The sequence below is a fragment of the Canis lupus genome, chromosome 21 (genome assembly GCF_011100685.1).
Source record: "Canis lupus familiaris isolate Mischka breed German Shepherd chromosome 21, alternate assembly UU_Cfam_GSD_1.0, whole genome shotgun sequence".
Classification (NCBI taxonomy): domain Eukaryota; kingdom Metazoa; phylum Chordata; class Mammalia; order Carnivora; family Canidae; genus Canis; species Canis lupus.
In genome coordinates this window covers 51,055,228-51,069,093 of record NC_049242.1, presented here as the reverse complement: position 1 = coordinate 51,069,093, position 13,866 = coordinate 51,055,228, and the positions used below count along the sequence as shown (strand labels likewise).

Genomic DNA, 13,866 nt, shown 5'->3' with positions numbered 1-13,866 from the left:
TCGGCCCGGACAGGTGGTTACTGTTTGAAGCGACGCCATCCTCTGTCTACGCGGTAGTGTGACCGCACACGCTTCCCGCGTGAGCCGCACCCGTGGCCTCGTGCCCCATGACTGTGGCACAGCCCCCATGGCCGCGCATAAGGAAACTGAGGCTCACAAAGGTTAGGCCTCTGGAGGCCGCGCGGCCGGGAGATTGGAGGGACAGCCCTCCCCCCCAGCGTGGGATCCCCGCCGCAGCCCTAAGCAACCCCAGAGCCATTGCGTCAGGCCAAAGGTCTATTTTTTCCCCCAGGGGCTGTTGTAAATCACTAGAATTTCACTGTAAATATTATTACAAATTCACCTTCAAGTTCAAACCTATATATGAATTTGGAAAAGGATTATTTCCAAAAACCATTTAAGGAAACTGTTGGTTTGTACAGTCTTACGTGACCTATGATGTCTGTGCTTATTCGGAATAAGACGTGGTTTGTGAGACTGACTGAGAATCAATTAGGGGGGCTTCCAGCACGTCATGTTCTCAGGAGCCGCCGATGAGAAACCGAGGTCAGCATCCTGGGACGCTCATACTCCCAGTCTGGTTTGGTTTGGCCTTTTATTCTAAGATATATCAGTTGGCGAATCCCCAGAATTGGGTTTTCTTTTTCTTTTCTTTTCTTTTTTTTTTGGGGGGGGAGGTTTTCATCTCCAGCCAAGAGTGGAGAAAATTGAGCAAAGTGCAGAACATTAGGGGTACAGTTGTGACTGGTCTGTACCCACTGGAGGTGTTTTCCACATGAGAGCGTCCTTCCTGGAACTACGGCCCTCGTATGGGGAAGCACCTGCTAGACAAGCGCTGGCTTCCAGGTCACCAAATCAGAAGGAGCCGTGGGCAGGGCTCCCGGGGGCGACGGGACCTGGAGGCGGAGTATAAACCTACTTCTGTGCGGAACGGAGGCCCAGCCTAAGCTTTTGTTTTTGTTTTTGTTTTGAGTTTTTTTTTCTATGATAACAAACGGTGCCATAAATACCATATATATGTAATCTTGGTGAGACAACGTAAATATTTCTACAGTGTAAATTCCAAACGGGGTCTTGTTCGCTGGCTACATGCATTTATCATTTTCATCGATAATGTCAAATCGTCCTTCAGAAAGATGCACCCCTTTGGGCTTTTCAACAAGGTGTGCGTACTCATGTCCCCAGTCGGGCATCCTCCACACCACCTGGTATGACTCAACGTCTTCCATTAACTTCTGCTCCGGTGACGCTTATCCTAGGGGGTGAGCGGTGCTGATCAAAATCAAAATGGTGGCTTGGGGGACGGGGTCCACCCTTAGGATAACACAGTGTGGCCTGCCCTATGGTTGCCCCATTTGAAGGGGCTTTCAGAGAGTTTGGAACACGGATTTGGCACAACCTCTTATTTTTTATGAAAAGGCCCATATTTAGGTACATGGAAAAGTTCCTTGACATAAACTATTGGGAGTTACTCCAGAAGGCATGGGGGTGGTGGTGTCTGTGGGAAAGGAAGTACCATTTCGTTCCTAGACATTGCTTGAGTCACCTCGGCCCCAAGTCTGCTCCCGATGGATTGATGCCGACACAGGATCGTGGGTGATCTTTACTTGCACCCAGGTTCACCTTAAGCGAGCCTCCGCGACTGCCCTATTTTCCAGTTACACATCAGGGAAGTAGAGCAAAGAGCTGCGGAATTATGGGTGGCTCCGAACACGCACGTCCACGAATTTGGGAATGGGACGCGTGGTGTCAGGTTCCCCCAAAATGCCCTTGTTTTCACATCCTTCAGAACTTTAAAAGTCAGATGGTCGAGAGGCTGGGCGTAAGCAGGCATAAAACCAATCATCGTCATCATCATCTTCTTCATCTTCTTCTTCTTCATCATCTTCTTTCTTCTTCTTCTCCTTCTCCTCCTCCTCCTCTTTCTCCTCCTCCTTCTTCTTTTTCTTTATCTTCTTCTTCTTCTTCTTCTTCTTCTTCTTCTTCTTCTTCTTCTTCTTCTTCTTCTTCTTCTTCATCTTCAACTTCTTCTCCTTCTTCTTCCTTTTTCTTCCTACCCCTCCCCCTCCCCCTCTTCTTCTTCTTTCCTCCTCCTCCTCCTCCTTCTTCCTCCTCTTCTTCTTCCTCTTCCTCTTCTTCTTTTCTTTTTTCTCTCCCAACACATACACTGAACTTTCTTGGCAAATGGAAGCAAGCCTCTTCCATTATTCATTCATTTTATTACATTCTTATCCAGAACCTCCCCGGGGTCAGGTGTTGCTCTGGTTGCTTGGTGTCGCCGGCTGCTTGGGCAGAGAGGGGAGTAAATAGAACCTGAAACTGGGCACTACGGTCCCCAAAGAGAACAAAGACATTTACAACGCACGTAGCTGGCATCCCTCAGGGCTCCTCCCCGCTTTGTACAGAGGAGCATCTGCCGCCCTTTGCCCCTTTCTCTACAGAGACGTCCCAGCCTGCTCCGGAACGTTCCTGCCACCACCGAGAGAATTCAAAGCCGGGGAGAAATTACCTGTGGCGGCAGGTGCATTTGGAGGTGCGGAGCTTACGGGGCGTCGACTGGTCACCGACTAAGAAAGGCAAGAAAACAATTTGTTTTTCTCCAGAGGAAGCCGGGTTTGGGGACTAACGAGGGAGAGTCTTGTGGGTCCCGGGCAAAGAATGTTTCTGCTGTTGTTTACGTGACTTTCTAGGAATCTTTTGGGAGAGAAATGGAAGGTTTTTTGTTTGCTTTATAAAGAAATTATTTAAAAGGGCAAAGAGGTGTGTGTGTCTGCGTGTGAGTGACATGGGGTGGGGAGAAGGCGGGGAACATGCTGTTCTGCCCGGGGGGCCCTCAGCCGTCCTTCCGACTCTGGGTACTCGAGGTCCCTGCGGCCCTGTGCCTGCATAGACCCCCCTCTTGCCACTGTGCACGCAGCGCCCTGTCTCCCTGTAAACCCCTGCTGCTGCCCTGGATTAGAGGCCGCTCCATTCTCTGCGTCTCTGGCTGCTGCTGTCGGGCATCGTCCCGGCTCCCCACCACTTCATGGTCTGTGTAGACGCATCACAGCTGCTGGCCCGTGAGGACGGTGGGCATGGAGCTCGTGGGGTGGCCACCACCGGCAGGGCTCCCTCCTCCCCACGGCCACCTGCCGAGGGCCGCCCTCCGCCAGGCGGTGGCTGTGTGCGTCCAGGCGGCCTGCTACCCACGCCAGCCCCGATCCGGCTCCGTGATCGCCAGCAGTCCTACCACCCGGATTGCCTACCTGTGCGGGTAACACTGACCAGTGTGCACGCTCGCCAGCCCGGAGCCCGGAGCCCGGAGCCGGGGGGCACTGGGCAAGGGCGGTGCACCCTGAGCCGGTCCTCCGTCAGCCGCCTGCGTGACCTGGGCACCTGGGCCTCATGGTTTTGCAGCTGCGTTCTCACTGAGGGGCTTCAATAATTCGGATTTCTAGATTTTTTTTTTAAGATTTTATTTACTTATTCGAGAGAGAGAGAGAGAGAGAGAGAGAGAGGCAAAGACAAGGCAGAGGGAGAAGCAGGCTCCATGCAGGGAGCCCGATGTGGGACTTGATCCTGGGTCTCCAGGATCAGGCCCTGGGCTGAAGGCGGCGCTAAACCACTGAGCCACCCGGGCTGCCCGAATTTCTAATACCTACGAACTGCAAGTATTTCTACGATCCTCAGGTGTTTTTCAACACTAAAATTCTCTGGGCCACGCAAAGAACAAACTTAGCCACCTGTTCTGGGTGGCGCGGAACTGGGCAGCGTCCACACCACCTCACGGAGGCAGGGAGGGCTTTGGGCCCGCGCCGGGGCCGTCCTTACTTTGGAAGAAATCCACCCTCCCTGCTGCTTGGGAGGAACTAGAGCGGGGAACGAACGGAGGCACCGGGCCTGGCCTGAGCCCGCGGGCAGGTGCCTTCAAGTCTTCTGGCAGCGGGAGCCTGGAGGGCGCAGGTAAATGCATCCGGGACAACAATGCAAGGTGCACTGGCCGGAGCCGCTGGGGGACCAGGTCCCACGTCAGTTTCTTTTTTCTTTTCTTTTCTTTTCTTTTCTTTTCTTTTCTTTTCTTTTCTTTCTTTTCTTTTCTTTCTTTTCTTTTCTTTCTTTTTTTCTTTCTTTTTTCTTTCTTTTCTTTTCTTTCTTTTCTTTCTTTCTTTTCTTTCTCTTTCTTTTCTTTTCTTTTCTTTTCTTTCTTTCTTTTCTTTCTTTCTTTTCTTTTTTCTTTTCTTTCTTTTCTTTTCTTTTATTTTCTTTTCCTTTTGCCTTCCTCTTTCTTTCTTTTCTTTCTTTCTCTCCTTTCTTTCCTCTTTCCCCTGATCACAATGTCAATGTTTTAGTCATTTTAAAAGATTTTTTTGAAAACCTCAAACAAGGAAGAGCAGTCCTCGCGGTGTCCTTCGCGGAGCCAGCAGCAGCCAGGTGAGAGCAGGCATATCTATAATTCAGACCGGGAATATTTCTCTCAATAATTGATGGGGCGCCACAAAAGGAGGGGCCGGGTCGGCGGCGAACGGAGCTGCCAGCTGGGCCCAGCGCCCCCCGCCCGTGGGGCCCGCGGAGCACGCGCGTGTGCAAGAGCTCGCAGCCTCCCCGGGGTGCACGTGGGGCCTGCGGGGGTGCAGCCCGCTCCGCCGCTCCTGCACCCCCACCCCCGGGCAGGTCGGACCGCTGCGGCCCTCCCAGGGCCCGAGCCCCCGCCACTGGGCTGTGCTGCAGCAGGTTCCCCGAGGCCGCTCCTGCCGTCCAGCAACCCGCGGGCCCCCCGCACCTGCCCCGCACCTGCCCCGCACCTGCCCCGCTCGGCCCCCGACTCTCTCCCGCTTGCGCGCGTGCCCCCCGCCCCGCGCGTCCTGACCCGGGCCCGACCCCACTCCTGCCCCCCCCGCGGAGCCGGGCACACCTTCGAGGTCAGCGCCCCTGCGCCCGAGGCCCGACCTCCAGGGGAGGCTGAGGAGTCCCGCGGAGGCGGAGGCCGAGGGGCTCGGGGCGCTCGCAGGTGCCCGGGAACCCCGAGGGGGCGGCGGCCCCGGAGCGGCCCCGCCCCGCCCCGCCCCGCCCGCAGCGCCCCGGTGCGCGCCCTGAGTGCGCGGGGTGGGCGCGGGTGAGCGCGTGTGCACGGGTGTGAGCGCGTGTGCACCTGTGCGCGTGTCTGTGCGCGTGTCTGTGCGCGTGCGCCGTGCGCCGTGTGCCGTGTGCCCTGTGCGCGCCGAGCCGTGGGGCGGGCGGGTCCGGGGAGGAGGAGCCGCGCGGAAGCGCCCAGTGGGCGACACCGGCCCGCCGAGGCCCCTCCCGACCGCTCGCCGGGGCCCCCGCGCGGCCGCGCGGCCTCAGCTGCAGGCGGGACGCCCGTGCCCCGGGACTAGGGCTTCGGCCCTGCGGGCGAGGGTCCGGGGCTCCGGGCGGCTCCGCGGCGGCGGCGTCGAGCCCGAGCCCGAGCCCGAGCCTGAGCGCAGCCCGGCCCGCCGCGGGGAGGGGCCGCCGCCCGCAGGCCCCGCCCCACCGCCCGCCGCAGGCCCCGCCCACCGCCGCCCGCAGGCCCCGCCCTCCGCTCGCCCTCCGCCCGCCCTCCGCCGCCACAGGCCCCGCCCCACCGCCGCCACAGGCCCCACCCACCGCCGCCGCAGGCCCCGCCCACCGCCGCCGCAGGCCCCGCCCTCCGGCCCCGCCCACCACCGTCTGCAGGCCGCGCCCTCGGCCGGGCCCCGCCCCCGCCCGCCCCGCCCCGCCTCCAGGCCCCGCCCGGGCTCCAGGCCCCGCCCCGGCTCCAGACCTCGCCCCGGCTCCAGGCCCCGCCCCCGCCCCTCCTCCAGGCCCCGCCCCTCCTCCAGGCCCAGGCCCCCGCCCCGCCTCCAGGCCCCGCCCCGCCTCCAGGCCCCGCCCCGCCCCGGCCCCGCGCGCTCCCGGCCCGGGGAGGCGTGTGCTGCTCGGCGGGCGCTCCCGGGAGCGGGCCGGCTGCGGGAGGAGGACGCGGGCTTCCCGGGCGCTCGCTGCTCTCTAGGATCCTGCGGCTGCTCGGGGCGCGCCGGCTCCCTGCTGGGGCGGGCCGCGGCGCCGAGGTCAGAGCCGCCCCCTCCAGCCGCCGGGACCCCTCCGCCGGGCTCGGCCGCGCAGCTCGCCCCGCCGCCCCCCGCCTGCAGCTGCTCCGCCCGGGGCCGGGGCCGGGGCCGGGGCCGGGGCCGGGGCCGGGGCCCCGCGACGCCCGGGCTCGGTAAGCGCCCCCGCCCCGCAGGCCGGCTCGCGGGGGTCCGGGGCGGGGGGTGCGGCCGGGGGCGGCGGCGGGAGCGCGGAGGCTGCGCGGCGCCGGGCGGGGGGTGCGGCCGCTGCAGGTGCCGGGTCGGGGGCCGCGTCGGCCGCGCCAGGTGAGGCCCCGCTGCACCCCGGGTCGCCGGCAGCGCCCGCAGGCACCGGGCGAGGGGCGCGCGGCCAAGTGAGCAGCTCACCTGCCGGCCGGGGCCTCGGGGACCACCCTAGGCCGGTGCAGGACGAGCGCTGGGCAGGAAGACAGGCTTGTGCGGGGGGCTGGGAGGCGCCCAGGGGTGCCCGCCCGCTGCCTGGGGCACGGGCTCCGCGCATAGGGAGTGAGCAAGACCCTAGTAGTCTCGTGCTGCTGCTGCTCGGGAGGAAGGGAGGGAGATCTCTCTCCTCTCTCCCTCTCTCTCTGCAAAGGGCTCCCCCGCCAAGGCTCCCGGGAGGGTGCTTTGCACTGATTCCCCTAAACACGGATACCTTGGGAAGGAAGGGAGATTTTTCAGACCAGTTTTGCCACGAGGGAGGTTTTCCTTTCTTTTTTTCCTTTTCCTTTTCTCCCCACCCTTATTTTTCCTATTCTGTTCCTCCTTCTCCCTCCTGCTCCCTCCACCACCGCCTTCCTCCTCCTCTTCTACTTCATCATCATCATCATCATCATCTTCTTCTTCTTCTTCTTCTAGGTTAGGGAGAGTGAGGTAACTGGCAGCCAATTAAAAGGAAGGTAATTCGGTTAAGGCGGGAGGCAGGGAGATAAACATCCACAAGCAAACCCAAATAAATAAATAATTATGTGGTGTAGAGCAAAATGGGGGCAGGCAGGGCTAGATCTCCCGCAGAGTCGGTGGGGAACTAGAGGACCCGCTAGCGCGCGACCTTCTGGGAGTCAGTCAGTCGGCAGAGGGGTGCATGGTGCACGGGCATGCAGGCCCGTGGGTTCTACGGGGGGTGGGGGGTGGAGGGGGGTGGACAGTGTATTGTAGCTGCTGGGAGGGAGTTGGGGGAGAAACTGAGCCAACTCTCAGGCTCTGCGGCCTGTGAAAGTCTCAAAAGATGGGGAGGGCCCGACGTTCCAGGACGAATGTGACCCCAGGGTGATTCTGTAAATAGAGATCTGGAGACCTTCCCCCCCGGGAGTAAACATCTCAGGGAACGTGCCGCTGTTAGGAGTCGGCAACGGAAGGGGCTTGTCCTCGGAGACAGCTTCCGAGGTGTACTTTCTGGATCCTGTGTCTGAACGCAGCTCGCCTCTTGCCCTAGGAGGCTGTGACTGGGGAGCCCTGTGCTTACCGCTCCCCTGCTCTGTCACTTCGTAAAACTCGGGTGGGTTTAGGCTCCGAGGCCGACAGGATTCAGCCTGGAGCAGCAGGTGGTCAAGCGCTGAATCCTGCTAATGGCTCCAGAAAGCCATTTCTCCTGTGCTCCCCAAGTGCTTCCAGTAATAGAAACTGGTGGATGCCCTGAATTCTGACTGTCGTGATCCTCCCCAGCTCTCGGGGCCACCCTGCGTTCTCGGGAGTCCTGTCGGACCCACTGAATGCAAAAGCATAGGAGACAGAAGACCAGGGCAGTCTTTCCAGGTCCTGCTGAGGACGTGAATTAGCTGGACCTGGAGGGAGCCGACCTAGAAGAGAGGCCAGGAATTCCAGGTGACAGAGGAGCCAGATCGGGGCTGCGAGGAAGATGCGATCAGCAAGTGGCAGATCGGAAACAGAAGTGGGCAGAGAGAGGCAAGGGAGCCGGCCGGGGTGGGTCCGGGAGACGGGAGATGATGGATGAAATTATGAGGGGAATGTCTGATGGGTGGAGGATAAAATCCGCACAAACTGGGATTTTAAACATAAGGAGATAGTCCCCTGAGAAGATGTAGGAGGAAGCATTGAGGTGAACATGGAGGAACCGCGAGGAGGAAAAAAAAAAAAAAAAAAAAAGATGATTATCAGAGAAGTAGAAACTGGGATTAGCTCCTAGGCTGTGGGTGGTAGGGAGTGTTCTGGAGTCTGGGGAACAGAAAAACAACAACAGGGACATGCTTCAGGGCGGCAGGAAGTGCCAACCTAAGACAGGCCGCTGGGGAGTCTCCGAAGGCCCCCGTGTCCTCACTTCTGTCCTCCCCCTAACTGAGACTGTGGTGCATGGACATAGGGGTTTGGGGTGAGTACCAGACAGCAGAGGCCGAGGTCACTGTCGCCCTGTTCAGAGCCGGCAGCATGATGGACGTGCATGATGTCTGTGCTCTGCTGGCAGCGTTCACCGTCTCCGTCGGTCCTCACCAAGAGACGGGGGAGGTTCCATGTGCCCTGCACTTCGTAGGTGAGGAGACTGAGGCTTGTGGAAGCCGTGGAGCCTGGGTGAAAGCAGGCCGGTTCCTCCAGCGGCCCTGATCCTGAATCAAGACAGAGAGGGGTGGAGAGGCACTAAATTCAGAAGTATTTGATGAGTGGAAATTCAGAAAAAAAAAAAAAAAAAAGAAAACCTATGCCTTGAGATCAATGAATGATGGAAGCAGTTGTAAGGTGACCGCGTCGTTGTCGTGGAAGGAAGAGAGTGACCGCGAGAGTTAAGACCTGGCATGAGCGAAAGGGACGGCCACGTGGGTGGAGTGGAGAGAGGAGAAATAATTGAGTTGCCATGAAAATAGCCCGAGCGGGAATCAGAACCAAAGAAGAGGGCAGGAGGGTGGTTGGGTGAGGAGGAGACGTAACCGGCTGCGGTGGTCCCTCGGGGCTTCGGGTGCCTTGCTTGCTTGAGGCCCAGAAGAGCGGGGTCTGGGAAGGAGGCGCCGTCGGCTCTTTACGCGTCGATGCTTTTTACTCTGCTCCCATGCTTGTTCCCTTCCTTTTTCAGGTGGAGTGCTGCTTCTGCGCCGCCGCAGCTGAAGGATGCTCTGCGCTCCCTGGCTTTCCATGGAGACCTCCGAGCCGGGTTGGCCCCCGCTGACACCTCGCCTCGTACCTTCTCTACCTCCCAAGCTGTTCGCCTGTGTCGCGAGCTCGGCCCGGGCCCCGCGCCCCGGAGGCCTGTGCTGAACCCAGGGAGCGGCCGCGGGCTCTGGGCGGCGATGGCCCGACGCGCTTCCAGCCGCTCGCCCGCTCGGGTCAAGCCGTCACGAGAAGGCAAGTGCTAAGACTAAAGGCTTATTTGCATTTTATTTAAATCTGATGGACCGAGCTTTGGACGATTTCCATGGCAGAAAAATCCATTCCGTTTTCCAGGCACAAGTGCTGGCCGTCAGATAGCCGCGGCCTTTGAATCCCGGGCGGCGGCGGTGGCCAGTTGGGGCCGCGCTTCCAGACTGCGCCTGGGCCCCGGGCGCTGGGGGCCCCGGCGGGGACTTGGGCCCGGCGCGCGCTACCCGGACGGGCCGGGCCTGGAGAGCAGCGCTCGTCCCTGGGAACCGAGAGCATGGGGCGTGCTGGTTTAAAAACGGAAAATGCAAAGTTGGACTGAAAATATCCTCAGTCTTCCGAGCAATCTGCTGAACGGTTCCAAACTTACCTTAGTGTGGTGAGGCGGGGAGCTGCCCCACTTTCCGTCGCCCGCCTCCCGCGGCCATGGAGGTCGCGATGGTGAGCGCCGAGAGCTCGGGCTGCAACAGCCACATGCCCTACGGCTACGCGGCGCAGGCCCGGGCCCGGGAGCGGGAGCGGCTGGCCCAGTCGAGGGCCGCGGCGGCCGCGGCGGTGGCGGCGGCCACGGCCGCGGCCGCGGAGGGCGTTGGGGGCCCCGGGGGCGGCGCGCACCAGCAGCACCAGCAGCATCAGCAGCACCAGCAGCAGCAGCTGCAGCAGCAGCAGCCCCGCGGCACCTGCCCCGCACTCGAGCCCCAGGGCGGCCGTGTGGCCCGGAGGCGCCGGCGCTCGCGGCCCAACCGGAGGAGGCCTCAGCCGCGGCCCGGCGGCTTCCCGCACGGCTCGGACCTGCTGCCCAGCGGCTCGGAGGAGAGGATCCTGAGGGAGCTGAGCGACGAGGACGAGGACGACGAGGACGACGAGGACGCCGAGGAGGAGGCCCGGTTGGGCCGCGGCCAGGACGACCGCGCGGCCCACGGCTCCTGCAGCGACCTGCTGCCCCGGGACGACGGCGCCTACGGCCCGGGCCGGCCCAGCGGCTGCTGCGAGCGGGTGGTCATCAACGTGTCGGGCCTGCGCTTCGAGACCCAGATGAAGACCCTGGCCCAGTTTCCCGACACCTTGCTGGGCGACCCCGAGAAGAGGACGCAGTACTTTGACCCGCTGCGAAACGAGTATTTCTTCGACAGGAACCGGCCGAGCTTCGACGCCATCCTGTACTACTACCAGTCGGGCGGCCGCCTCAAGAGGCCGGTCAACGTGCCCTTCGACATCTTCACGGAGGAGGTGAAGTTCTACCAGCTGGGAGAGGAGGCCCTGCTCAAGTTCCGGGAGGACGAGGGCTTTGTGCGGGAGGAGGAGGACCGGGCCCTGCCGGAGAACGAGTTTAAAAAGCAGATCTGGCTCCTCTTCGAGTACCCGGAGAGCTCCAGCCCGGCCAGGGGCATCGCCATCGTGTCCGTCCTGGTCATCTTGATCTCCATCGTCATCTTCTGCCTGGAAACCCTGCCCGAGTTCCGGGACGACAGGGACCTCATCATGGCACTGGGCGCGGGCGGACACGGCGGGTCGCTGAACGACTCCTCGGCGCCCCACCTAGAGAACTCAGGGCACACCATCTTCAACGACCCCTTCTTCATCGTGGAGACCGTCTGTATCGTCTGGTTCTCCTTCGAGTTCGTGGTTCGCTGCTTCGCTTGTCCCAGCCAAGCGCTCTTCTTCAAAAACATCATGAACATCATTGACATTGTCTCCATTTTGCCTTACTTCATCACGCTGGGCACCGATCTGGCCCAGCACCAGGGGGGCGGCAACGGGCAGCAGCAGCAGGCCATGTCCTTTGCCATCCTCAGGATCATCCGTCTGGTCCGCGTGTTCCGGATCTTCAAGCTGTCCAGGCACTCCAAGGGCCTGCAGATCCTGGGCCACACGCTCCGAGCCAGCATGCGGGAGCTGGGCCTTCTGATCTTCTTCCTCTTCATCGGGGTCATCCTCTTCTCCAGCGCCGTGTACTTCGCGGAGGCCGATGAGCCCACCACCCATTTCCAGAGCATCCCAGATGCGTTTTGGTGGGCCGTGGTGACCATGACGACTGTGGGCTACGGGGACATGAAGCCCATCACCGTGGGGGGCAAGATCGTGGGGTCCCTGTGTGCCATCGCAGGTGTCTTAACCATCGCTTTGCCAGTGCCAGTGATTGTCTCTAACTTTAACTATTTCTACCACAGAGAGACTGAGAATGAGGAGCAGACGCAGCTGACACAGAATGCGGTCAGTTGCCCGTACCTCCCCTCTAATTTGCTGAAGAAATTTCGGAGCTCTACTTCTTCCTCCCTGGGGGACAAGTCAGAGTATCTGGAGATGGAAGAAGGAGTTAAGGAATCCCTCTGCGCGAAGGAGGAGAAGTGTCAGGGAAAGGGGGACGACAGCGAGACGGAGAAAAACAACTGTTCTAACGCCAAGGCTGTGGAGACCGATGTGTGACCCTGCTCTCCGCCCGCCGCCGCCCCCCACCCCCCCCCGACCCCGGTATCTCCAACTGTATCTCACGCGTAGAGAGCGCAGTCACGACGGCGAGAGGTGCAGACGGACCTGATGCACCGAGCGCCGCACCATTTACTTAATGGTTATCCGTGGCATAATTGTCACTAAGCGTGTATGGCATATCAAATAAATGATACATCCTGGAGAAGAGGGAGGCTAAAATTAGGAGCAGATCTATCTTTATATTTTTTATCAGAATGCAAGAATTTTGCACATTAACTGGAAAAGATGTCCGGAGTAGAGGTGGTTCCAGGGAGAGAATGTGTCCGCGTGTGTTTGCGTGTGTGCGCTGCGTGCGTGTGTAAGTGAGTTGTCAACGTTGTCAGTCGTTGTGCGGTGATGGGAGAAGTTGGCATTTTGAAGTATTTACTATGTAAGAAATAATGAATCCGAGCAGTCATTTATTAGTGCTTTGACAGCATCTCGTGTCTTTGGATTCCATGATTGTTTTTAAAGAACTGTAAGAATTACTGTGTAGAAAAAAAAAAAAAAAAAAAAAAAGAAAAAAGAAAAAAAGAAAAGAAAGTGGATTATTTAATAGAATATAGGTCACGATTTTATCTTGGATTTAATTAAAGTTTATTTTTAACTGGGGATTAACTTTTACAAAGGCTGCAGGGGCCTTTGGAAATTGATTATATTTTATTATTAATTTTGGGGGAAGATGTGACAGCCAATGCCTAACAATACGGAAGAAGTGAAACCGGAGAAAATGTAACAAGTTTTGCTCACAGTTAACAGGACTGGAATTTTTATTTTATTTTTTTTTCCTTTGCACTATTTTATATGCTGGAGATGGAGAGAGACTTCCTACTGTGAATGTTTACTGATGTAACAGCTCCATGACAATCACTGGGAGAATGATTTCTTGGTCTTATGTGATGGTCCTTCTCTTTGTGTGAGACTAATGGCCGCGCAGATAACAGCACATGATTCCCTTTTTAAAATTCCAGATAACTGATCTGCAAAGGGAGTATGAAGTAACACTTAGCAACTGAATCTTTTGAAATTGGACTGTTACAATGATGCTTCCGAAACCATACGACTTAATTATTCTTCTGCCTTTTAAATCCAGAATAATTTAACCAAAGTTAATGCATGCACTGAAAGAGTTCTTGAAGAAATAAGATGCCCAGCAGCTACAGTGATTATGGCTTAAGAGCTTTCTATTAAACGTGCAACATAAATGCTAGATTTATTAAGTTTATTTCTTTGTGCAGCTCCATAAAGGCACAGTGTGGGGATCCAGCTCAGAATTGAGCATTTTTGTCTGCTAAAACTGACCCAAGGGAGAGTTGTGTCAAAACATTGAGTTTTGGTAACGCCGTCATTATCGTTTTTGTTAAAAAAAAAAAAAAAAAATCTTATGGCACGTGTGTTTAATTCATGACAGGGCGTTCTAGAAGGTGCAGCAACAGCTAGTGGTCAGACTTGCCCTATTCCGTCGTAATGAGATGTAGGTTGGCAAATTCAGAGTCCACGAGGGGCCTTATTCTCCAGTGTTTCCTCAACATCTATTCTTTATAAGATGGTTGTCCTGAGATTTGGGAAAAATACCCTATGTAGCACATAATGAGCTCTGACAACTGTGAATTTAAAAAAAAAAAAAAAAAAAAAAAGATCTAGAATAGCTTTTCTCAAGCTTTTAAATCGCAGGCCATCATTTATAATAACGTAAATCTTCTTTAATAATATTCGAAATTCCAAGTAAATCTAAGGTCAGGTTTGAAAGCAAAGTTGCGCCCCTCCCCTCACCCCTTCCCCACCACTTACAGGAAAACACCCCTCAAGAGTACCTTGGGGAGAATGGAAAGCAGCGAGCAGCATGGGGGTTGGTCGAATGCTGTGACCAAAGATGTCTAGTGGGCAAAAGAGCGGCAAAACGAGGAAATTGAACTTGTAGCAGGACTTCAGGGATGCCATTGTAATAGGCTTGGGATCTGGAGTACAAACGTAGCGAGCCTTAGCCTAGGAGTCGGGCTGTCTGGGTTGGTCCCTGGGCCCTCGGAAAGTC

The 13,866-nt window shown here is 57.7% G+C and overlaps 1 protein-coding gene across 1 annotated transcript; it reads left to right on the top strand.

Moving 5' to 3' along the window:
- Positions 1-8,805: 8,805 nt before the first annotated feature.
- On the top strand, positions 8,806-11,830 carry KCNA4 (potassium voltage-gated channel subfamily A member 4). The gene has a single exon (XM_038569300.1). It carries the CDS (start codon positions 9,792-9,794, stop codon positions 11,790-11,792), a length of 2,001 nt encoding a protein of 666 aa, XP_038425228.1. The 5' UTR covers positions 8,806-9,791; the 3' UTR covers positions 11,793-11,830.
- The last annotated feature ends 2,036 nt before the right edge of the window (positions 11,831-13,866 follow it).